This window comes from Peromyscus eremicus, chromosome 8a (assembly GCF_949786415.1).
Source record: "Peromyscus eremicus chromosome 8a, PerEre_H2_v1, whole genome shotgun sequence".
NCBI classification, from domain to species: domain Eukaryota; kingdom Metazoa; phylum Chordata; class Mammalia; order Rodentia; family Cricetidae; genus Peromyscus; species Peromyscus eremicus.
Window position 1 is genome coordinate 57,727,983 of NC_081423.1, and position 26,484 is coordinate 57,754,466.

At 38.8% G+C, this 26,484-nt stretch overlaps 1 protein-coding gene and 1 non-coding gene across 2 annotated transcripts in view; one reads left to right on the forward strand and one right to left on the reverse strand.

Moving 5' to 3' along the window:
• Nucleotides 1-26,484, reverse strand: part of Pafah1b1 (platelet activating factor acetylhydrolase 1b regulatory subunit 1) — a 63,057-nt gene that overhangs the window by 25,515 nt on the left and 11,058 nt on the right. Inside the window, 1 exon segment of the mRNA XM_059271173.1 lies at nucleotides 5,694-5,910. Coding sequence (XP_059127156.1) covers nucleotides 5,694-5,725 — 32 coding nt within the window. The 5' untranslated portion in view covers nucleotides 5,726-5,910.
• On the forward strand, nucleotides 2,856-2,962 carry LOC131918076 (U6 spliceosomal RNA). Its single transcript, XR_009380826.1, has one exon. It is a non-coding gene; the product is annotated as a U6 spliceosomal RNA (small nuclear RNA).

Sequence of the window (26,484 nt, forward strand, 5' to 3'; positions counted from 1 at the left end):
AGTCACATGGCAGGTTCCCACAGTCTCTCACATGGGTCACAGTACAGAGAGGCATCTCCCAGTCACTGCCTGTGGGCTCAAGCTACCAATATGAACTACTCCAGCATGCTGCATGGCAGGTTTGGGGTTTTGCTCATGCAGACAGAAAAGGTTATAGATGCTCAGTAAAGACAGATCCAGGGGCTGGAGAGATGGCTCAGCGGTTAAGAGCACTGGCTGTTCTTCCAGAGGTCCTGAGTTCAATTCCCAGCAACCACATGGTGGCTCACAACCAGCTGTAATGAGATGTGGTGCCCTCTTCTGGCCTGAAGGGACACATGCAGGCAGAAGACTGTATACATAATAAATAAATAAATCTTTAAAAAAAAAAAAAAAAAAAAAAAAGACAGATCCAGATGGAAAAAACCTCTAAATAGGTTACAGTGTGCTTAAAAATATACAAATGTGCAGGGCAGCGATGGTGCACACCTTTAATCCCAGTACTCGGGAGGCAGAGGCAGGCAGATCTCTGCGAGTTTGAGGCCAGCCTGGTCTACAGAGTGAGTTCCAGGACAGGCTCCAAAGCTACAGAGAAACCCTGTCTCGAAAAACCAAAAAACAACTCCAAAGCTACAGAGAAACCTTGTCTCGAAAAACCAAAAACCAAAAACCAAAAACCAAACAAACAAAAAAAAAAACAAAAAAATAATCTAGGAAAAAAAATGTGCATATGCTTTGAAAGGAAAAGAAAAAGGGTATAGACAGTCATTTTATGTATATATATAGTTTTAAAATAAAGTCCATAAAAAGCGAGTAATATGTAAGAAAAAAGCCACATAAAGATGGAAAATACAGGGCGGTGGTGGCACACGCCTTTAGTCCCAGCACTCGGGAGGCAGAAGCAGGTGGATCTTTGTGAGTTCGAGGCCAGCCTGGTCTACAGAGTGAGATCCAGGAAAAGGCACAAAGCTACACAGAGAAACCCTGTCTCAAAAAACCAAAAAAAAAAAAAAAAAAAAAAAGAAAGATGGAAAATACAGAGTCTAGATCCTGTATGTCATTGTGTTGTCTTTAAATTTTTTGACTGACAATGAACGAGCAATAACTGCTAAGAAACACTGGATTATGGAAACTGCTAGATTAAACCAACCTATATATTTTAAAAATATCTTGACTTCAAAATGGAAGTCAAAAGATATGATTCTTTGGGAGAGAAGTTTATGCTTTTATTTCCACCAGAAATGAGAGGCTGTTGATTCATTCCAGGTGAACGATGATCAAGTTTGATTGAGGACAACTCTCTGAAAATCCTGACTATAAACATAAAGAATTAAACCTACAAGAATTAGAAAACACATGATGAATATTTTACCTGCTCAAACATAAAACAAAAAATAATCTTTGGATGACTTGTGTACAATGTACAGTCTATACTTGTATTAATACAGATATGTATGTAATCTTTAAAAGTTTATGCATTTTCATCACAAGGGGACAAAACACCAATGAAAACGGATGGCCCAGGTGATCCAGCATCTCAAAACGTCTCTATCACAGTCTCCTCAGAATTCTGCACCTAAAACAGTTTCAAGGCTACTGGCTGAGATGGCCCAGCCTCATAAACTACTCCAGCTATGACTTGACAGTTATCCTGATTTTCTCAAGGTTCCTTCAAAGATACCAGCACCCACAGACAACAGGAAGTAGACTAGAGAACAATGCCCACATTCCCAAGAGATGGGGTATGGATGGGTTTTGGTTATTCAATGGATTATGGATGTTTGTCATTGTTTAGGGTTAAAAGTTGTTATTGGTCATAGACAGAAAAAAAAGCTAAACAAAAGAGTTAAATTCAAAGATTTCTTTCTAACGGGAAAAAGGGGAATGTGATACAGAAATGATTACATAAAAGAGTAGATTATTAAATCTACTTTAATCCAAAAACTATTAATCTCAAAAAACTTTATACTGGTATGGATTTTTGTTTACTGATACATATTTAGTTATTTTTGCTATACTATGATGTATCTTTCTACTCGTTTGAGGTATTGTGTAACTCAATTAAAAATGTGTAATTAAAAAATACAGGTTAGTAATTAGTCATCTATAATAATCAAGCTTATAGTCACATTAGGTATGTTTTCAAGGTTAAACAGATATTTAAAAAGATAGATGGTCTTCAAAGACTTCAAAGACCTACAGAATATGGCATTTAGTATGTTTAATAACCTAAAGCTTTTCATGACAGTGAGACACATCTGCTCCTGGCAACACTAATTTACTTCAAAAGAAGATGATGGGCATCGAAGAACCTCCATATGGAGTTTGCTTTATTTATGGCAAAAGCTAGTCATTTGGGCAAAGAAATGGCGACTGCCAAACTTTGCCAAGACAAAGTAAGATGGTCCTTCAAAATTCCCTGCTTCTCAGTAATATCTGTTAGATATACTAAGCTTGTAGGCCAAAGTTGGATGCCCCAATGTTACAGAAGAACTTTGGGGACTGTCCAGGCAGCCAGATGTCCCTGTTGTTAGTTGACATTACACCCTCCTGGGGTCTTCAATGGAGTTAAAGATTGAATAATTAGACTTAAAGTTTTCCTTAGTTATGATAAAAAGGTAAATTAGGTATAAAACTTTAGACTCACAAAGATAAGATAAATGATAGAATATTTTCTCTAAATTTGTCAAATACAAATGGACTGGATATTGTAACTGTAATTCTTACTTGATAACTGTTTTTGTTGTATATAATTTTACTATGTTAAATTAAAACCTTCCTTTTTTATTTAGAGAAAAAAGGGGGGAATGCTGTGGAATAATCCCTCTGTACACTGTGAAAATGTGTTGCTCTCATTGTTAATAAAAAGCTTATTAGTGCTAGCTTTAGCAGCACATATCCTAAAACTGGAACCATACAGAGAAAATTAGCATGGCCCCTGAGCAAGGATGACATGCAAATTCGTGAAGCGTTCCATATTTAAAAAAAAAAAAAAACTGATTAGTCAATAGCTAGGCAGGATTTTGGGGGCACGGAGAATGCTGGGAAGAAAGGGCAGAGTCTCAGAAGTCGAGGGCAGACGCAGAGAGAAGCAAGATGAACGTGCCATGTTAAAAGAAGGTCCCACCATATAGCACAGGGTAGATAAGAAATATGGGTTAAATTAAAATGTAAGAGCTAGTAACAAGCCTGAGCTATCAGCTGAGAATTTATAATTAAGTCTCCATGACTGTTATTTGGGAACTGGCAAGTAGGAAAGAAAAGTCCAACTGCAAGTCTCCCAGTGGCTGTATCATTAAAGAAAATGATACTTCCTCCTCCAACAATCAATAGCTTATCAAGAAGAGGCCAGGGGCTACATGGTGGTGGCATACCCCTTTAATCCTAGTATTCAGGAGGCATAGGCAGGTGAATCTCTGTGAGTTTGAGACCAGCCTGGTCTACAGAGTAAATTCCAGGAGATAACCAAAGCTGTTACACAGAGAAATCTTGCCTTGAAACACTAATAAATATAGAAATTAAACAAAACAAAACAAAACTGTAAGGGAGTATTATTCTTGTTTGTAGATTCAAAATTACTTCCAAAGAAACATTCTAAAAATCAAAAAAAGTCTAGGCACAGTGCCATGCCTATAAGCTCAGCTCTCAGGAGGCTAAAGCAAGAAGATACAGTAACTTCAAGGCCAGCATGGTCCAACCCAGAAAGTTCCAAGCCAGGGTAAGCTACAATGTTGGTCCTCTTCTCAGGGAAAAAAGTCATAGGGATCCTAAAATAAACTAAAACTAAACTGTCTCCTTGGTATTCAATTACAAAAATGGAATGCTATAAAATATTACAAAATATGGAATTTTATACCCTCACTAATGCATCTGCTTAAATGCACTAGCCACCTCATGAAGTTAATTACAAAATTAATAATGAGACAATGATAAATAGGAGTTCCTTTCTTATAACAGGAATCCTAGATAAAACAAAAATTAGAGGAGCTAGGGAGATAGCTCAGTGGGTATATTGCTTGCCATTCAAATATGAGGACCTGAGTTCAGATCCCCGGAAATTATGTAAAGAGCTAGATTTGGTGGTACCTATTGACTATAACTCCAGTGCTGGGGATTCCAGTCAGACAGCCTTGCCAAATCAGCAAGCTCATTCAGACATAGATACTACCTCAAAAAATAAAACTACAGAATAACAGTGGCTTCTAGAAGTATGCACAACACACACACATGCACACAACAATATGTACACATGCACACAATATAATCACATAAAATTAAATAAAATTTCTTTTGTTGTTTTTATAAAACAGTGTCTCACTGTGTAGCTCTTGCTGTCCTGGAACTCACTATGTAGACCATGTCAGCCTCAAATTCAGAGACCCACCTGTCTCTGTCTCTTGAATGCACCTACACCACTGTGCCTAGCATAATTAACTTTTTAAAAAATGATTTATTTATTTTTATTTTATGTACATTGGTGTTTTGCCTGCATTCATGTCTGGGTGAAGGTTTCAGATCCCTTGGAGCTGGCATTACAGTGGTGAGCTGCCATGTGGGTTCTGGGAATTGAACCCATGGTCCTCTGTAAGAGCAGCCAGTACTTTTAACCACTAAGCCATCTCTCCAGTGCCCAACTTTTTTTATTTTTTTAATTAAAAGAGCTATCTGCAGCAGCACTTATCTTCCTATTAAGGATATTTATGTTTAAGATTTTTTTTTAAAAGAATAAAACTTACCAACTAATCTTATTCGTTTTGCTTTAAACTCAAACATGACAAAGAATTAATTCCATGCTAAAAGGCCGCCCAATTTTGAAGCCAAGACAAACTGTCAATACTAATAGAGCCACACTGGTAAAAATAGACTAGGAAGAATAGACTTCCCAAGACGGCATTTTTTTTTGGGGGGGGGGGGTTTCGAGACAGGGTTTCTCTGTGTAGCTTTGCGCCTTTCTTGGATCTCTCTCTGTAGACCAGGCTGGCCTCGAACTCACAAAGATCCACCTGCCTCTGCCTCCCGAGTGCTGGGACTAAAGGCGTGCGCCACCACCGCCCGGCCCAAGACGGCATTTTAACACTTTCTCTCAACTCTATCTCTTTCCCTCTCTTGCTCCCTTTTGTGACAAGGTGTCAGCTAGCCTAAAGCTGGCCTTGAACTTCCAAAGTAGCAGAGAATGATCTTGCCTCTACCCCATGTACCATCAATCATGCCTAGATTATTATTCTTTTTTTTTAATTAACTTATAGACAAGCCAGTGGGAGCATTTTCTTTTTCTTTCTTTGTTTTTTTTTTTTTTTTTTTTTTTTAAAGATTTATTTATTACGTATACAGTGTTCTGCCTGCATGCCAGAAGAGGGCACCAGATCTCATTACAGATGGTTGTGAGCCACCATGTGCTTGCTGGGAATTGAACTTGGGACCTCTGGAAGAACAGTCAGTGCTCTTAACCTCTGAGCCATCTCTCCAGCCCCTAGATTATTATTCTAAGAATAGAATTTCTTCTTCTTTTCTTTTTTTTTGGGGGGGGGGTATTTTTTGAGACAGGGTTTCTCTGTGTAACAGCCCTAGCTGTCCTAGAACTACTTCTGTAGACTAGGCTGGCCTTAAAATCACAGAGATTCACCCACCTCTGCCTCTCAAGTGCTGGGATTAAAGGCATAAGCCACCACCACCAGCTAAGAGATTTCTAAATAGCAGAAAACAGAGAAACTTACAGTTCATCTCGTTGTCTCTGGGACAGCACCATTTTGGCTGTAATGTTAAGCTTATTTGATATAGTGGTATGTCCCTCCAGAAAAATCGAAAGTTTTGTGATCCCTGGATTTGAATTAAATATGCCACTAAGTGGCTTCCACAGAGGAGAAAATGATTCTTTCTCAAGTGAATCCAATCAGCAACCAGGAAATAGTCAACAAGTAAGGTTCATTCCACCTAAAGAGAAAAGAGAAAAAGAAAATTATTTCTCTCATTTAAAATTTGTATTATTTCTAAATTATTAATTATAGAACATGACGTAATTATATTAATATGCATGTTAGATGACAGTCAACCTACAGTTTAAAGAAGAAAAAATAAATCAGTCAATGCCAAAATAAATTCCTATCTCAAAAAAATCATAAACTATACTATGTAGACCAAGCATACTTATGGACCCCACAAGTGTATTGTAATTTCAGACCCACGTATGTACCCCCCAAACCCAGCCACATTTTATGTAGGTGCAAAACAGTACTTTTTTTTTAAACAAAGGAGAAAATATATTTATTCAAAATACTTTATGATGATGAATATATAAATAAAAACAAGCATCCAGTCTGTGGTGGCAAACATCTTTAATCACAGCACTCGGGAGGCAGAGGCTGGCATAGCTCTATGGGTTTGAGGTCATCCTGGTCTACAGCACAATTTCAGGACAACCAGGGCTATATAGAGAAATCCTCTATGTGTGGCAAAACAGTACTTTTGTTGCTGTTTTTGAGACAGGGTCTAACTAGGTAGCCCTGGCTAAGACTCTTGGCAATCCTACTGCCTCAGCTTGTAGTGCTAGGTTTATAGGTATGCACCACCACACTCAGTAACACAGAATTGTTTTCAAATTTAACTTATTTACCAATTTCTTTTGTTTTGTTTTGTTTTTGTTGTTCAAGACAGGGTTTTCCTGTGTAGTTTTGGTGTCTGTCCTGGAACTCACTCTGTAGACCAGGCTGGCCTCGAACTCACAGAGATCCACCTGGCTCTGCCTCCCAAATACTGGGATTAAAAGGCATGTATCACCACCGCCCGCCTACCTATTTCATTTCAATTATTAATATATAGCTACTCTAGAAAACTCCAATTCTGCCTAAAAGTGAAATTATTATTATTGTTGTTGTTGTTATTTTTTTTAAAGTCAGAGATTCACTATGAAGCTCTGACTGTCCTCCAAATCAGTAGTCCTCCTACAGAGAATGGAGCATAAAACAAGCTCAGGTCTTTACAATTCAGTCTAGGGTCAAGAGGAATCACAGACATGTTTTCCAGAAAAATTACAGAACAGTGAATGGACTTAAAGGAAATATACAATAATGATAAAGATAGCTCAGTGGTAAAGACACTTTGCTGCCAAGCCCGACAACCTAAATCCCTGGGAGCCACATGGTGGAAAGACTCAATTCCTGCAAGTTCTTAGCTCCAATCAATCAATTTAATTAAAGCAATTAAGGCAGTAAAAGTAAAGGTATAACACAGAAGTCAAAGAAGTATTTTTGAGGAGAGGCAATTTATAATATCCAAAGTTACCAAATATGAAAGGATAGGCTGGCTGCATTCAATATGCAGTTCACTGATAACCTTGATGAGAAAGTTTTTGGTGGAATGCTAGATGGAAAAATGGCTTAGCATGCCAGAAACATTATCAATCATTAAACAAATTATTATTATTATTATTATTATTATTATTATTATTATTATTATTAAACAGTAGGTATCATAATAGCCCAGACTGGCCTGGAATTCAAGGCAATCCTCCTGTCTCAGCCTACCAGGTACTGGATTACAGGAATGAATCACCATGCCTGACTAGAAAACAATGTTTAAATGGGCAAGGAGATGGAGTAGAGATGATACCGTAAAACAAAACTTTTTTTTTTTTTTTTCAAGACAGGGTTTCTCTGTGTAGCTTTGCGCCTTTCCCGGAACTCACTTGGTAGCCCAGGTTGGCCTCGAACTCACAGAGATCCGCCTGCCTCTAAAACAAAACTTTTACAGAGAAATATAAGCATTTGTTTTCTGCTTCCAGATGAGATGCTTAAATGCTGATAGAAAAAAAAAAAGGACAGGATGTACAATAATACCTATGTAAGTGTATTTTGTATTAGTGTAGTGAAAGAATAGTGAAATATTGTTACCATAAATCAGTCTTACTAAGCCTCTCTGACTCCAATTATCAATTTGCAGTAAGAGGAGGGCAGAGGAACACATGAGAACACAAGCAGCAAAATCTAAGCTGTGAGAAGCCTTAGAAAACCAATGAGCAGATCATTGTGAGTTCAAGGCCAACCTGGTCTACAAATCGAGTTCCAAGACAGCTAGGACTGTTACATAGAGAAATTCTGTCTTGAAAAAACAAACAAACAAATCAATAAGACAAGTGACATTCACCAGCTGCAATTTATGAACCATGTTGAGATCTAAATCCAAAAAAACTATAAAATAACGATACAAGAAATTGGAGAAATCTGAATACTGATTAGACAGCTGATTATTAAAGAATTATAAAACTCATTATTCTCTTAGTTTTGTTTATAGCTATTTTCCATATAAAGTTTTTTAAAAGTATAACTTGGGTCTGGGTAGCTCAGTGGTAGATGACAATCTTAACAAGCACACGCATGGACACGATTTAAGTTCTTACCACCACAGACAAATACATGAGAAAGTGATAGAGGGAAGAAGAAAGAAAGGGAATGAGATTTGGGTGCAATAAAAATGGTTTACCTTACAAATGATCAAGCTTTAGAATATAATTCCAAAACACAGAACATATTAATATGTACTACCAATACCTGTACAGGTGTATTCCTAAATCTGACATTTTATCCAATTACCTTCACACACACTTGGGACAGATGTAGCACAGTTGGTGGAGAGCTTTCCCAGGGGCACAAAGCCCTGGGTTCCATCCCCAACACTGCGAACCTATAATTCCAGCATTAGATAGGTAGAAGTAAGAGGATGTTTAAGGTCATCTGTAGCTAACAGTTTGGTTCAAGGCCTATCTAAGATATATGAGATTCCTTTTCCAAACAAAATACTAAAAACTCTGAAGAACACATTCCAATTTTGTTTAAAATACAAACAAAAAACTATTATGTCATGAATCTATTATGTCATGAATCAAGACTTCAATTTGAGTAAGAAAAGTAAAAGCAGCTTGGTGGCACATGCCTATAATTCCAGCACTCAGGAGACAGAGGCAGGCAGATCTCTGAGTTCAAAACTAAATTTGTTCTACCAAGCAAGTTCCAGGACAGCCAGAGATACACAGAGTAACTGTGTTTTGAAAAACCAAAACTAGAACAAACAAAAAAACACAACAACAAACTACTTCCTCTGGTACACTAATGGCACACTGATGTTTTTTTTTAAAAAAAAAAAAAAAAGATGGGAAACTATATGTCAGAATGGTCGTATCATTTCTTAGATCAGGTCCTCTGGGACGCTCTTAACTCTTATTTCCCCCCCCCTCTCTCTGTCTCTCTCTCTGTGCAGCCCTGGCTGTCCTAGAACTTGCTCTGTAGACCAGGCTGACCTTGATCAGAGATCCGACTGTCTCTGCCTCCTGAGCGCTGAAATTAACGTGCCATCACATCAGGCTTCTACATTACATTACTACTTCTTTTTTTTTTTAAACTGGAGCTGAGGACCGAACCCAGGGCCTTACGCTTGCTAGGCAAGCGCCCTACCACTGAGCTAAATCCCCAACCCACATTACTTCTTAATTAAGCCAAAATATTATAATATTGAAGGAGATTATAATAAAGTAAAAACTTAAAGAAATTGAATATAAATTTAATTATAGATTTCTATTCTAAAATGAATGTAACATAAAGTTTTGAATATAAAACAAGGTACAACTCAGGAATGGCTTGGTGATCTTCACGTAAAAAGTTTAAAAATTGGAGCTGGGGAGATGGCTCAAAGGTTAAGAGCACTGTTCTTCCAGAGGACCCAGGTTCAATTCCAAGAACCCACATGGCAGCTCACAACTGTCTGCTCCAAGGGATCCAATAACCTTATACATAGATATACATGCAGGCAAAACATTAATGTATATAAAAAAAGTAAATAATTTTTTTTTTGTTTGTTTTTTTCGAGACAGGGTTTCTCTGTATAGCTTTGCGCCTTTTCCTGGAACTCACTTGGTAGCCCAGGCTGGCCTCGAACTCACAGAGATCCGCCTGGCTCTGCCTCCCGAGTGCTGGGATTAAAGGCGTGCGCCACCACCGCCCGGCTTAAAGTTTAAATACTTAATCAAAACAGGAAACTGGGTTTTTTTCTCCTCTTTTCTCCCTCCTCCCCTTCCCTCCCTCAAACAAGGTCCCACTAAGTAGCTCTGACTGTCCTGAAACTCACTGTAGATCAAGCTGGCCTCAAACTCAAAGATCTGCCTACCTCTCTCAGCCTCCCAAATGCTGGAATTAAAAGACCTGAACCATCATGCCCAGCTCATTTTTCTTTCTTTTTTTGTTTTTTTGTTTGTCTGTTTGTTTTTGGTTTTTCAAGACAGGGTTTCTCTGTGTAACAGTCCTGGCTGTCCTGGAACTTGCTTTGTAGACCAGGTTGGCCTTGAACTCACAGAGATCCACCTGCCTCTGCCTCCCAAGTGCTGGGATTAAAGGCATGTGCCACCACCATCCAGCTTCATTTTTCTTTAATATGCTACAAATCAGGTAAAATTTACCAAATAGCATTAGGAAAATAGGGATCAAAGACATATCAGGAAAGAAAGCATGTAATATTTCAAGAACCAGCCAGATATGGTAGTACATGCCTTTAATCCTGGCAGCAAGAGGCAGGCAGGTCTCTGAGTTTGTGGCTAGCCTTATCTACAAAGTTTTCCAGTCTACACAATTTTCTATGTATAGAATAGACTCAGTCTCAACAAAACCAATAAAAAAATTCAGGAACCAGGGACCAATGAAATTGTTTGTTGAATGGGGATGTTTGCCTCCAAACTTGACCCAAGGATTCACTATTTTGGCTAGACTGGCTGGCAAATGAGCTTCCAGAATCTACCTGTCTCCACTCCTGAAGACTGGGATTCAAAACACAGACTACCAAACCCAGATTTTTACATGAGTATGGTGGTTTGAATGAGAATGGCCCCCATAGGCTCGTGTGTTTGAATTCTTGGTCCCCTCTTAGTGGAACTGTTAGGGAAGGATTAAGAAATGTGGTGTGTCATGGAGCTGGGGTTTGGGGCTTCAAAAGCTTCATGCCAATCCTAGTGTTCCCTCTCTGACTCCTGCTTTCAAATCAACATGTGAGCTCTCAGCTGTTCCTACTGCCCTGTTTTACCATCATGGACTCTAATCTTCTGGAGCCAGAAATCCAATTCAACTCTCTTTTATAAGTTGCCTTGGTCATGGTGTTTTAGCCCAGCAGTAGAAAAGTCACTAAGACAGTGGTGTTGGGAAACGAATCTCAGGTCCTCCCTCACGTTTGCACAGCAAGCACTTTACTCATTGAGCTCTCTTCTGAGGTTTGTTTTCTTCTAGTTACAATTAACCATGATTTATTTAGTACCATTTAAGGCCATTCATATAATATTTGCAAATAAATGTTTTACATTACTTTTCAATAACTCTTAGACCAAAGATTAGGACTTGATGTGGTAGAGATCACACCTAAAATTCTAGCACTCTGGGTTGAGGCAGGAGAATACGGAATTTGAGGCCAGCCTAGGTTACACAGCAAGACCTATCTTATAAAACTAAGTTTTTCTCAACCAAGAATCACTCCTACCAATCTCAATTGTAGTAAATCACATATTAAAGGCAAGAGCTGAATATAGATGAACTATAGATATGATTATGAAAGTAGGTTTTGGGCTTTGAAATCATATTTATATACAAAGTTAAGTCCAATCTAGACATCCACTGCTTCTTGTACTATCAATCACTTGATATTGTTGTTTGGCTTTCACTAAAGACTTGTTTTCTATTATACTCCCTGTGATAGTTAATTTTATGTTGTCAACTTGGCTAAGTAAGCCACAGTACTCAAATATTTGGCCAAATACAAATGTAGATGTGACCGTGGAGGTATTTTACAATTACCATTTAAATCAGCATATCCTGAGTAAGGCCAATTACTCTGTATAATATGGATGGGCTTTAAGGAATCAATTGCCTATGATAAAAGATTTCCCATAGCCTTCATACCAGAACTACAACAGCAATTCTTTCCTTAGTCTCAAGCCCCGCCTTCTTTTCAAATGCATCAATTTCTTAAAATCAAGTAGGTCAATCTCTCTTCACACACATCCTGCCAGTAGTTTAAGTAAAATATAATCCTTTATGTATATGGGCTTAGACTATCATTAAAGTGTACAGGAGCAGCTGGGCATGGTGGTTCATGCCTTTAGGAAGGCAGAGGTAGGCATGATACCTGTGAGTTGGAGGGCAGCAAGAGCTATAGCGAGACCCTGTTTCAAAAACAACAACAAAGAATACTGGAATGAATACTTTCATACTGCTTAACTTTACTTGGATTGTTCAAAGGAATCATTGCAAGTTTAACGTTTGAAATAGAAGAGAACACATACAGAAGCAAAAACTTTGGACTTAAAGAAAACCTAAGTATCAGAGAGGCCTGGTTTGAAGAACTGTGTTGTTGTTGTTGCTGTTGTTTGGGTTTTTCAAGACAAGGTTGCTCTACATAGCCCTGGCTGCCCTCAAACTCAAAGAGATTTGCTTTCCTCTGCTTCCTGAGTGCTGAGATTAAAGGCAAGCACCACCACGGCCAGCTATGAACTGTATTCTTAAATAAAAGTAGTATACCGGATTTCTCTAAAAGGCTACTAAAATTTTACTGGAGGAACGTCCATCCCTTGGTACTCCTTTTGATGAACAGCAAAAGTAAAACATTGAATACCAGGTATCATGGTATATACTAGTACTTGGAGGCAGAGGCAGGTAGATAGCTGTGAGTTCAAGGCCAGCCTGGTCTACACACCAAGTTCCAAGCCAGCCAAGGCTATATGATAAGACCCTATCTCTGCCCCATATACCCTCCTGCCCAAAACAAGTAGAGCTGAAGTATGGCTCAATGGTTTAAAACATTGGCTATTCTTCCATAAGACCGAGGTTTGAATCCCAGCATCACATGAGACTCACAACCACTTGTAACTCTAGTCTAAGAAGACCCAACACCTTCTGGCCTCAGCAGGTACTACATGCACGTGACAAAATACCCATACACATAAAATAAACAAGTTATTTTCAAAAAGTAAAAAACTGTTTCTAAGTATCTTCAACAAATGGTGCGGGCATAACTGGATGTCAATATGTAAAAGATTACAAATAGATCCATATCTGTCACCATGCACAAAACTCAAGTCCAAGTGGATCAAAGACTTCAATATAAATCCAGTTACACTAAACTTAATAGAAGAAAAAGTAGGGGGGGCTGGAGAGATGGCTCAGAGGTTAAGAGCACCGACTGCTCTTCCAGAGGTCCTGAGTTCAATTCCCAGCAACCACATGGTGGCTCACAACCATCTATAATGAGATCTGGTGCCCTCTTCTGGCCTGCAGTCATATATGCTATATACATAATAAATAAATAAATCTTTAAAAAAAAAAAGAAGAAGAGGAGAAAGTAGGAAGTACTCTTGAATGCATTGGCACAGGAGATCACTTCCTAAATATAACACCAACAGCAGACACTGAGCACAACAATTAATAAATGGGACCTCTTAAAACTGAGAAGCTTTTGTAGGGCAAAAGACACTGTCAATAAGACAAAAAAGACAGCCTACAGAATGGGAAAAGATCTTCACCAACCAACCCCACATCTGACAGAGGACTGATCTCCAAAGTTTATAATGAACTCAAGAAACTAGACATCAAAATACTGAACAATCCAATTAAAAAATGGGCTAAAGAGCCAAACAGAGAATTCTCAAAAGAAGAATCACAAATGGCTGAAAGACATTTAAAGAAATGCTCAACATCCTTAATCATGAGAGAAATGCAAATCAAAACGACTCTGAGATACCACCTTACACCTGTCAGAATGGCTAAGATCAAAAACACTAATAACAGTCAGTGTTGGAGAGGATGCGGAGCAAAGGGAACACTCCTCCACTGTTGGTGGGAATGCAAAATTGTACAACCACTGTGGAAATTAGTATGGCGGTTTTTCAGAAAATTGGGAATCGATCTACCTCAAGACCCAGCCATACCATACTCTTGGGCATATACCCAAGGAATGCTCATACCACAAAGATATATGCTCAACTATGTTCATAGCAGCACTATTTGTAATAGCCAGAACCTGTAAACAACCTAGATGTCCGTCAACTAAAGAATGGATTAAGAAAATGTGGTACATATACACAATGGAGTACTACTCAGCAGAGAAAAACAATGACAGCATGAAATTTGCATGCAAATGGATGGAACTAGAAAATATCATCCTAAGTGAGGTAACCCAGAAGAACAAGCATGGTATGTACTCACTCATAAGTGGATTCTAGATATAAAGCAAAGAACAATCAGACTGCAACCCACAGAACCAGGGAGGCTATATAATAGCAGGGGGGACCCTAGAATGACTGTGGCTTATAATAAGTTTTGGTTTTACTCAATCACTGGGCAAGCCTAAATCAAACATTTCACTATTAGGACAAGAATTTTTTTTTTTTAAAGATTTTATTTATTTATCATGTATACAGTGAGTGTTCAGCCTGCAGGCCAGAAGAGGGCATCAGATCTCATTACAAGATGGTTGTGAGCCACCATGTGGTTGCTGGGAACTGAACTCAGGACCTCTGGAAGAACAGCCAGTGCTCTTAACCTCTGAGCCATCTCTCCAGCCCCCTAGGACAAGAATTTATACTGTATCAAGCTGATAATAGATAAATAAATAAATAAATAAATAAATAAATAAATAAATAAATAAATTTAAAGAAAAAATGTTTCTACCCTACAACAAAGGAGACCTTTTTTTGTTCTTTTTCAATAGACATTCAAAGATTATTCATAGTCCCCAAATGAAGACAAGGTGTCCCCCTTTTCTACTTCAGCATGATAGCCATTGTGAACTAGGAATTGTTAGGATTTCATTATATACAGCTCTAACGGTTTAAAATCTCAGCTCAGAAAAAAAAAAAAAAAACTCAGCTCAGTTGTTTCGTGATACACACCTACAAAGGAAGGGAATATAAAAAAAGACAAATACTAGCCCGACAGTGGTAGCACGTGCCTTTAATCCCAGCACTCTGAGTTGGAGGCCAGCCTGGTCTACAGAGTGACTTCCAGGACAGACAAGGAAAACACAAAGAAACCCTGTCTAGAAAAAAACAAAAATAAAAAAACCACAAAAGAAAAAAAAGAAATATTTGTTTTGTTTTTAAAGATTTATTTATTACGTATACAGCATGTATGCCTGCAGGCCAGAAGAGGGCACCAGATCTTGTTACAGATGGTTGTGAGCCACCATGTGGTTGCTGGGAATCGAACTCAGGACCTCTGGAAGAACAGTCAGTGCTCTTAACCTCTGAGCCATCTCTCCAGCCCCGAAATATTTGTTTTTTTAATGATTTATAATGATTTATTTATTTTTACTTTATGAGCATTGGTGTTTTGCATGCATGTATGTCTGTGTGAGGGTGTCAGATTCCCTGGAGGTAGAGTTATAGGCAGTTTTTTTGTAAACTGCCATGTGGGTGCTGGGAACTGAACCCAGGTCCTCTAGAAAAACACTGAGCAATCTCTCCAGCCCCAAATACTTGTTTTTAAGTATTATTTTTGAGATTGAGTCACATTTTTTCTTTTTAAACTTCCTTTAGCATTAATCTATGCTTACTTAATTGCAAATACAAAGGATCTGCATTGCAAAATTCATGTACAGATATAGCGCCTGCTCAACACATTGCTTTAAATACTCTGGAATATGAAGAAGTCCTACTTTCTGATAAAATTTCCTAGTAAGTATACTCTAATCCACTATTATTTTATTATTAAATGCACTATTATTCAAGTTTTTAAAGTCTTTATTATTTTATGTATATGAATGTTTTCCCTACATGTTTGTATACATATCATGTGTTGTCTGGTGCCAGAGGAGGTCAGAAGAGGGTGTCAGATCCTCCGGGATTGGAGTTAGACAGCTGTGAGCTGCCATGTGGGTGCTGAAAATCAAACCTGGGTCCTATGCAGGAATAACAAATGTTCGTAACAGCTTAGCCAATTCTCCAACTCTAAATCCACTCACTATTCTTAACTTAGTGGAATTCTTTTTTTTTTTTTTTTGGTTTTTCGAGACAGGGTTTCTCTGTGTAGCTTTGCGCCTTTCCTGGAACTCACTTGGCAGCCCAGACTGGCCTCGAACTCACAGAGATCCACCTGGCTCTGCCTCCCGAGTGCTGGGATTAAAAGCGTGCGCCACCACCGCCCGGCAACTTAGTGGAATTCTATGATGGCAAAAAATTACCATACAGGGGCTGGAGAGATGGCTCAGAGGTTAAGAGCACTGACTGCTCTCCCAGAGGTCCTGAGTTCAATTCCCAGCGCCCACATGGTGGCTCACAACCATCTGTAATGAGATCTGGCGCCCTCTTCTGGCCTGCAGGGATACGGGTGAACACTGTATACATAATAAATAAATCTTTAAAAAAAATTACCATATAACATGGAAACTACTATACTAAATTATACTATTGCATTGTACCATAACTTCCAGCTTGGGAGTCCATTACTCTATGAACTGAAAGCTGTCAAGGGAGAACACTCTAGTATCTCTACGGGTTTATGTAAAATTCAAGCAATAATTCTTTAGGTTAGAAATCACTACAGAGAAACAGAATAAATGCCACGTATGCTGTTTTCTCAAATTAATTTTGCTAAATTATTTATTTAAATTCAAACTAGAACTGTTCATCAGAATCACCCAAGGAACTCTAAAAATAACAGCTAAGCCTCATTCTCAAAAATTCAGCAGAAGGCATATAAATTTTAATTTTCTTTAATGGGTAAAATTTAATCCATATGACTTTGATGCACACCTCAATAAAGAACTATAGGAGTGGTGGCTCATGCCTATAATCCTAGGATTCAGGAGGCCAAGGCAGAATTGCCTCAGGTTTGAGGCCAGCCTGGACTACAATGAGTTATACAGTGTGAAAGCCAACCACACCCCCACCCCTACAGAAAATAAATTAACAGACAACAGCATAAATGACAGCTAGTATTAAAAGATCAAAATCAAAAGTACAAAAAAGAGGAAATTGAGAAATATCAAGTGTGACTGGGATATGGGTAGAGTGGTTGTCTCATATATACAAAGCCCTAAGTTTGATCCTCAGCACCATAAATTGGTTAATACTTCCCTAGCTTCTAGTTTTTTGTTTTGGCCCACATGATGGGAAGAAAGCAGACTCAGTCCTCATATATGTGCTGTGGTGTGCAAACACACACACACACACACACACACACACATCCCATACACACATAATAAACAAACAAAAATGTGAAAAGTTTTTAAAAAAACAAATACTATTAGGGTCATGCCCGGTAAAGCTGCAAATAAAGACAAACCAGGTTCAAATTACTAGTTAGGAATATTTAAATAGTGTTAGCAAAACTTTCAGCAACTAACATAAACAACAGAATCTGAATTTTATTCACTTTTACATTTTTTATACAAAATTAAGCAGAGTAACTCCTGTGATTTCCTACTACTTTGTATACACACACATTTAAGTCTTTTCACACTGCACTACAATTATATGCAGCAGTGTTTCCTCAACAATACTCTAAAGCAGCAACCTACATGTTTTTCAGTGTTATCTCTAAAATAAATTCACAGTAATTAGCACACAATATGCAACTAGTGTTCCCTAAATGATTATCTTCGGTATCATAGTAAACTCAGACCAAATTTGTTTTGTTTTGAGACAGACCTCTGTGCAGCCCTGCTTGTCCTCAAACTCAAGAGATCCACCTGCTTTCTGAGTCCCAAGTGTTGGAATTATAGGCTTGCACCACCATTGCCCATCTTAAGGCCAAATTTTAATGTGCTCTCAGAAAGCAAAGATACACTAAATCACTTTATCTCTCTTCTCTTTTAAAAATCCAAACAAACAAATTCTAAAACCCAGGGAGTAAGAGTCACCAAAGTTCAGCTACTTTGGGCTAAGTTAGATATAACCTTTTTTCTTTTAAAAGACTGCCATTAGTATGTATCAGAGAAGATTGTAAAAATCCTACAGAGGTTAAAAAAAAAACAAAAACAAAAACAAAAAACAATCTGCCTCAAAACTAAAACTTCCTTTTTTCTTCTTGTTGGTTTTTGAAGGCAGGGTTTCTCTGTGTAACCCTGGCTTATCCTTGAACTCACTTTGTAGACCAAGCTGGCCTCGAACTAAAAAAGATCCACCTGCCTCTGCCTCCCAAGTGCTGGGATTCAAGGTGTGTGCTACCACTACCCGGCTCTAATTGTTTTTTTCTTGTTGTTTTCATTTTTTTCCAAATTATATGAGTGTTTTTATCTGCATATACAACTCTGTGCCAGAAGAGGACATCAGATCCCACTATAGATGGTTGTGAGCCACGATGCGGTTACTGGAAACTGAACTCAGGACCTCTGGAAGAGCAGCCAATGCTCTTAACTGCTAAGCCATCTCTCCAACCCCTCTAATTATGACTTTTTAGAAAGTAAAACCTAAATTGGGTATAGTGGTGAATGTCTGTACTCCCAGTACTCAGGAGGCCAGAGGATAGGATGTCAGAGTCATCCTTGGATACAAAACAAGTTGAGGCCAGCCTGGTATATATGAGACCCTGCCTGTTTAAAAAAAAAAAAAGTCAAAATAAGTAACAAACTCCACTGCTTTAAAACAGAAGAGAAAAAAACCTTAGTAATACTTAATAAAACACTCATGTGCAGAGCAGTGGTAGTGTACACCTTTAATCCCAGCACTCAGGAGGCAGAGGCAGGTAGATCTCTTTTAGTTTCAGGCCAGCCTCATCTACAGAGCAAGTTCCAGAACAGCCAGGGCTACACAGAGAAACCCTGTCTTGAAATAAATAAATAGATAGATAGATAGATAAGAAAACATTCATGGAAGGGGCTGGAGAGATGGCTCAGAGGTTAAGAATGCATCCTGCTCTTCCAGGGGATTCAAGTTAGGTTCCTATCACCCATGCCAGAAGCTTACAAAAGCCTGTACTTCTATCTCGGGGATCTGAAGCTCTCTTTTGACCTTCACAGGTAAGCACCCACACACAACTGGCACACATTTACACAAACACATATATACACATAAATAAATTACGGCGGAGTTAGGGATTTAGCTCAGTGGTAGAGCACTTGCCTAGCAAGCGCAAGGCCCTGGGTTCGGTCCTCAGCTCCGGAAGGAAAAAAAAAAAATCACGACAATTCTCTAGCTAGAGAAGAATGTTCTCAAAGTGATGCTTCATGCTGATTGTTTTGGAAGTAATAAACCACATTAAAGCAAGAGAAGGGCCTGGTAGTCAGTGGTGACAGTCTTTGGACTAGAATGGAAGCAATGGGAATGATTTGAAAGAGCCTTGTGGCCAAAGTACAACTAGAGGAATACCACCTTTTTTCTTTGAACAGTATACTATTTGCTCCTGGTCTTGAAGATGGTATTCTCTTTGTCTGTGTGTTGTGTTCACAAGCATACATACACTTGTGTACATGAGAGGGACTGAGGCTGACATTGAGTGTCTTTTCCACTCTATTGCTTTTTACGTAAGGTCTCTCATGGACCCCAGGGCTTACCAATTAGCTACACTGGCTAGCCAATGGGCTCCGGAAATGGGCATGTCTCTGCCCTACCCCGAGAACTGGGTTTTGATGCCACCATACACATTTTTATGTGGGTGCTGGGGATCCAAACTCAGGTTATTATGCTTGTGCCACAAGCATTTTACCCACTGAGCCATGTCCCCAGCCCCGAAGATGGTTTTCTCTAGAGTATGATCTTAGTCATAAAGGCAGATCCCATTTCTATTAAGGAGCAACTGTTCAGAAGTTGCTAATTTATTATCACCCACACTGTTTGTCTCCACTTGTACAAATAACTTAGAAATAGGGCTGGCAAGATGGCTCTGCAAGTAAAGGTGCTTACCATCAAGCCTAATGACCTGTGTGCCATGCATCCCACATAGTGGAAAGGAAATCCAACTCCTGAAAATTGTTCTCTGGCCTCCATACATGAGCTATGGCATGCATGCATGCACACGCGCACACACACACAGAATAAAGATAAAGAAGTAATAATGTTAAAACATTCTCTGCCCTTTAGAAACATACAAAATAACTGAAAGTGTAAGCTAAATGTATTTATTCATTACCTAGCTTGCTAGGCTCTATACTGTAATAAAGATTAATAAGATGCAATCCACTAAAGGAACACAAAATCCAGTTAAAAGGAGGGTAGGATTGGGAAGAAGGGGGTAAAAAAATCAGTAAAAACTATCAGTACTGTCAGAACTGTTCTAATAACTGACCAGTTAGCATTATAAACTAAAAAATTTAAAAAGAAGATGGAACTGGTTGACAATTCTTTGAGGCAGGTTTTGGAAAAGAAAAAAAAATATGAAAAAAATTCAGGTGCAAATTTTTGAGTAATTAGGAAATACAGTATTACTAGAATGGCTAAAGATAGCAAACAGCTACAAAAAGCAGTCACCAATGAGAGTGATCTGTACTCTAAATTCCAGAGGTTCAGCAGTGACAGTGAAAAAATAAAGACACGTAGTTCTCTATAGTGTCAAAGAAAACAAAACTTCCTTCTAACAAAGGTGAATCGCGCTTTAGGAAGAGGCAATGCTGTACTTACTAGTAAAACCCTTAGCACTAAGCTAGGCACAGTAGAACACACCTCAATCTCCAGCATTTGGAGGCTGAGATAATTCTGTTGAAGCAATCTCTTTTCACTAGTATACAGTTCTTCTAGGAGTCTTTCTGCTAATAACTATACTGAATACTCTGGAAGCATATGCTCGGCATTAGGCAGGATGGCCCACATATTTAATCAATCCTAGCACTAGGGAGGCAGAAGCAGGTAGATCTCTGCACTCTGCAAGTTCAAGGCCAGCCTGCTGTAGCATCAAGTTCCAGGCCAGTCAGGGCTACAAGGTGAAGATACGTATATCAACTTTAAATTCTTCTGCTTAAAACCTTTCTAGAGTTAGGCAGTGGTGTTGAATGCCTTTGATTCCAGCACTTGGAAGGCAGAGGCAGCTGGATCTCTTGAGGCCAGTCTCATCTACAAAGCTAGGTCCAGAACAGCCAGGACCACATTAAAAAAAAAAAAAGGTCTCAAACCGAACAAGGTGGTGCACACCTTTAATCCCAGCACTCGGGAGGCAGAGCCAGGCGGATCTCTGTGAGTTCGAGGCCATCGTGGTCTACAGAGTGAGCTGCAGGATAGGCTCCAAAGCCATACAGAGAAACCCTGTCTCGAAAAAAAAACAAAAAACAAAACAAAACAAAAAACCTGTCTCCAAAAACCAAAATACTATAAACAAAAACGAAACACTTTTCTAGAACCTGAGTATATAGAACAATAAATACCTGGCATTTGCACAGAACTCCATGATTTACAGTTTTGTATCTTTTTAAACATTCAGCTATACTGTGAGGTGGTCCTTAATAATCTGGACACAAAAAAGGCATGAATCACAAATTAAGTGTCTATAGAGAACAATACAAGTGGTAAAATGAAGCAGGCAAAGTTGCAAACTTTCTCTGGTTTTATTATTATTATTATTGAGACAGAGTCTTATTGTACAGGCCCTGCACCTGGATAACCTATCCTTTCTTATTCTTACTACTGAGATTAAAGACATGCACCTCCAAGCCCAGTTTTGTTTACATGGTAATAATGTAAAGTTGCTGAAGTTTTGTCTAATTTTCCAGGATGATCTGAAAAGAGATAATGCAAAGTATGTAATTTTAAATATAGCTTAGAAACTTTTTAGCTGTACAAAGCCAAGAGAAATATGTTTACAAACTTAGTCTGACCTGAAGGTGACAAGAACCTCTTGTTAAGTAACTGCATAAACTCAGGTTGTTTCCATGGTCAAGGAAATTGAGGGGGAGGAGGAAGAAGTTCAGGGATTTGTGATCTAAAATTGATACCAACAATATTATTCTCTTTATTAAATACAAATCATAAAAATTACTAAGGAAAAATCATTAATTAATTTAAGAATTACATGCAAAACAAACTATCTCATCTGCAAATATTTTACCCATACTCACAGCAGTACTGTAAACAGTGCAATGTTAGAAACCATTTAAGTCTTATTTCTGACATCTACCTAGAAAATACTTTACTAGATGAAAATACCAAGTTGGAAAATACATGGTATAACATTCACATAAAGTCTAAAAATCTGCATTGTTTAATGATAGGCACGTGTATACTACAAGTATAAAACCCAGAGCCAGTGAGGTGGCTCGGCAAGCATGTAAAAGGCACTTATCAACAATTTTGACAACCTGAGCTCCAATCCCAGAACCCACAGGATGGAAGGAAGAAACAACTCCCAATGCACGAAAGCACAGATTGGTTTTTTAAAGGCATATACAGCCAGGTGTGGTAGCACATGCCTTTAATCCCAGCACTCAGGAGGCAGAGGCCAGCCTGGTCTACACACAGAGTTCCAGGCCAGCCAGGGCTATATAGTGAGATCCTACCTCAAACAAACAAAAAAGGAATATATAAAAACAGGAGGAATGCCCCTCACGGAGATCTGCCTGCCTCTGCCTCCTGAGTGCTGGGATTAAAAGTGTACACCTCCCCCATCTGCTTTATTTTTTTTAAAGCTTTGAGAGTAGTTACATGGGCATTTTGTTATATTACTATAAGTACTTTTTTTTCTGTATATTTACCATATAATAAAACATAAAAGGTGTTGTGGGATGTTCTGTATGGCAAATGTGTTGCTCTGATTGGTTAATAAATAAAACACTGATTGGCCAGTAGCCAAGCAGGAAGTATAGGCGGGACAAAGAAAAGAAAATTGGGGGAAGTGGAAGACTGAGGCGGGGAGACACTGCCAGCCGCCGCCATGACAAGCAGCATGTGAAGATGCCAGTAAGCCACGAGCCACGTGGCAAGGTATAGATTTATAGAAATGGGTTAATTTAAGATATAAGAACAGTTAACAAGAAGCCTGAGCCATTAGGCCAAACAGTTTAAATAATATAAGCGTCTGTGTGTTTATTTTATAAGTGGGCTGTCGGACTGCCGGGGCTTGGCAGGACCTGGAGAGAAAATTCTCCAGCTACAAAAAGGTGATAGAGAGATGGTGCAGAGGTTAAGAGCACTACCAGAGGATCCAAAGTTGGTTCCCAACACGCACATTGTTTGGCTCACAGCCACCTGTCTTCAGCTCCAAAGAATTGGCCTCTGTGGCACCTGCATTCACATGCACAAACCCAAACACAGACACATAATTTAAAAATAAAACTTAGTTTAATCCCAGCACTCAGGAGGCAGAGGCAGGCAGATGTCTAAATTCAATGCCAGCCTAGTCTACAAGGCTACATAGTGAGTTCCAGACAGTCAGGATTATGTAGAGACCCTCCTCAAAAAATAAATTAAAAAAAATTAAAAATCAATCAATTGATTAATTAAATTCCAAAGAAGTGAAAATTTTAAGAATATTTTTGGCTGTGTATAGGTCTTGTTACAGGCAGATTAAGTTAGTCTTATTGGGGGAGGAGGTTCAAGACAGGGTGCCACCACTGCCCAGCAGGCACCACCATTTCTGACCAGTTCTGATGTCTTGCTACATAGAATTTGAGTCAAGCAGTCATGGTTTAAATATCATTTTGGGGGCCTAGAGGTATAGTTCAGTGGTAGAATGTGTGCCTCATGTGAGGCCCTAATTTCTCATCACTAGAAGAAAAAAATCATGTGAGGCCCTAATTTCTCATCACTAGAAGAAAAAAATCATCCTGTTCATTCACAAACTGATCCTGAGCAAATTGTCAAATTTCCTAAAGCCTATTTTGCCCATTTCTTTAAGGTTAGTACTACCCAAATGACTCAAACACTCCAATAAGGTTTAATGAAAAGAATGATGTAAAGGGTAACTAACCTCAGATTTCCCTCATATGGCTTAGAAACAGTGAAGTGGTACGACAGTAATAAAAGCAAAGAAAGAGACACTGCCCGAGCACAGAGAAAGAAATCAGTTTTACCATCACAAAATGGTAAAAGTACAGGTAAATTGTTCATCACTTCATCTTAAAAATGATCTTCATTATTGCCACTCTAACAATCAAGTTACCAAGTACTTACTTTGTGCTAGATGTTACCCCCAGGCTATTTAAATGCACTGACTCATCTGATACATGAGATGAAACATTTTTTACAAGCTATTAAAAAAAAAAAAAAAGGCAGCACATCATGAATTCAAAGAAAAGGTTTCCTTCAGATAAAAAAATTTGGAAAGGTTGCCTAGAAAAGGACAATCTGTTATTTAGGCTGAAAGGTTAAGAGGAAGGACTATACAGAGTAAAAGCACCATGAAGAGGTCTGGGAAGTAGCACTGAACATACCATAGCTTACTAAGGCTAAACTACAGAGACATGGCTGGCAATAATAAAAAGGATAGAGCTTGCCGGGCTCACCTTTAATCCCAGCACTCAGGAGGCAGAGCCGGGAGGATCTCTGTGAGTTCAAGGCCAGCCTGTTCTAGAGAGCGAGATTCAGGATAGGCACTAAAACTACACAGAGAAACCCTGTCTCGAAAAACCAAAAAAAAAAAAAAAAAAAAAAAAAAAGGGGGGGGGTGGAGCTTGAGAGGGTGTGGAAATGACAATGACACTATACACTTAAATGAAATCATCAAATAATTATTTTCTTTTTTTTTTTTTTTTTTTGGTTTTTCGAGACAGGGTTTCTCTGTAGCTTTGGAGCCTGTCCTGGAACTAGCTCTGTAGACCAGGCTGGCCTCACACTCACAGAGATCCACCTGCCCCTGCCTCCCAAGTGCTGGGATTACAGGCAAATAATTATTTTCTTAAAAAGTAGAAAGTGGCTGGGCAATGGTGGTGCACATCTTTAATCCCAGCACTTGGAAGGCAGAGGCAAGCAGATGGTTCAAGGCCAGTCTGGTCTACACAGTGAATTCCAGGATTTCCAGGACTATGTTGAGATGTAGTTTTGTTTTTTTTTTTTTAAAGGGGAGGGGATGCTCATGGGGGGCTGAGTTTCATGCAATGAAGTGACTTGAGAACAGGTTAAAACCATACAACATAATCCCAGCCCTCAGGAAGGGGAGTTGAGAGTTTGGGGCCAATCTGGCCTGCCCATACCTTAAAAAAAATAAGTAATTAAAAAAAAAAGAGCTGGAGAGATATTAGAGCACTGGCTGGTCTTCCAGAGGACCTGGTCGATTCCCAGTAACCCACAACTTCTCAAACTCCAGTTCCAGGAGATCCAACACCCTATTCTGGCCTCCTCTAGTACCAGGCACAAACATGGTGCACAGATAAAATGCAAGCAAAACATTCACATACAAAAATTTTTAAAGAAAATGAAAACTGGATGTGGTTTAGGAAAATTTATCTAGCAGTTTTATTTACTATCCTATACAACTCCTTTTATTCTGTAAATTGTTTCTCAACTCTACTTCCTCACTCAAGCTACAAACTACCTACATTTTTCTCTTCATACTGCACCAAGCATTCACAATTCTACTTCCTAATCCTTTCTCCAGTCAACAATCTTCATGGTCACTATCATATCATATTTCAAGCAGTAATCATTCTTTCCTGAAAAACTGTGACCTCCACACTACAATCAATCATCTTTGTTGCCACCCACATAGACTATATAACACACAATGGATCCGAATGCTAGCCTTTGCTGGAACTTGTTTAATGACTTCCAGATTGTCTACTAGCTATAGAGAACATAGAAATTATATCAACTTGGCTTATATAATTTTCCAGCCTATCCCACAATCTCCTCTCCCAAACTTTACCAGCATACATACAAGGAGTTTACATGCTGTGTACCAATATGTTGCTCTTTCCACTATCTAGATGATCTTCTCCAGTGTCTGCTCCAACTACGTATTTTTTTTGTTGTTGTTTTGTTTTGTTTGTTTTTCAAGACAGGATTTCTCTATATAGCTTTGGCTGTCCTGGAACTGGATTTGTAGACCAGGCTGGCCTCGAACTCAGAGATCCTCTTGTCTCTGCCTTCTGAGTACTGGGATTAAAGGCATGCGCCACTATCACCAGCTTCAATTACTTATTCTTAAAGAGACATTTCAAAATTCATCTTTCAAACATCATCTGATGGGTCCTGCAATTAGCCCAACAAACATACACAATGTTTCTAACAAAACACTGATATAAACACATTATGTAAGCACTAAATTTCCCAATTAATCATCTATTAAGAATCTAAAGGATAGCCAAGGCTACACAAAGAAACGGGGGGGGGGGGGGGGCCGTCTAAAAGGGCTGAGTTCTGTGACAGACACCTTTGGGAAAGTAGAAGAGAATCAATGCGAGTTCAAGGCCACCCTGATCTACAAGAGTTCCAGTATAGGACTACATAAAGACTCTGACTCAAAAAAACAAAACAAAGAATATAAAAGGAGGACTAAAGAGATGGCTCTGGATCTCTTTTTTTGTTCCAGGCTATTTCTCTGTGTAGCTTTGGCTGTCCTGGAGCTCACTCTGTAGACCGGGCTGGCCTTGAACTCCTAGAGATCCTTCTGCCTCTGCCTCCCAAGT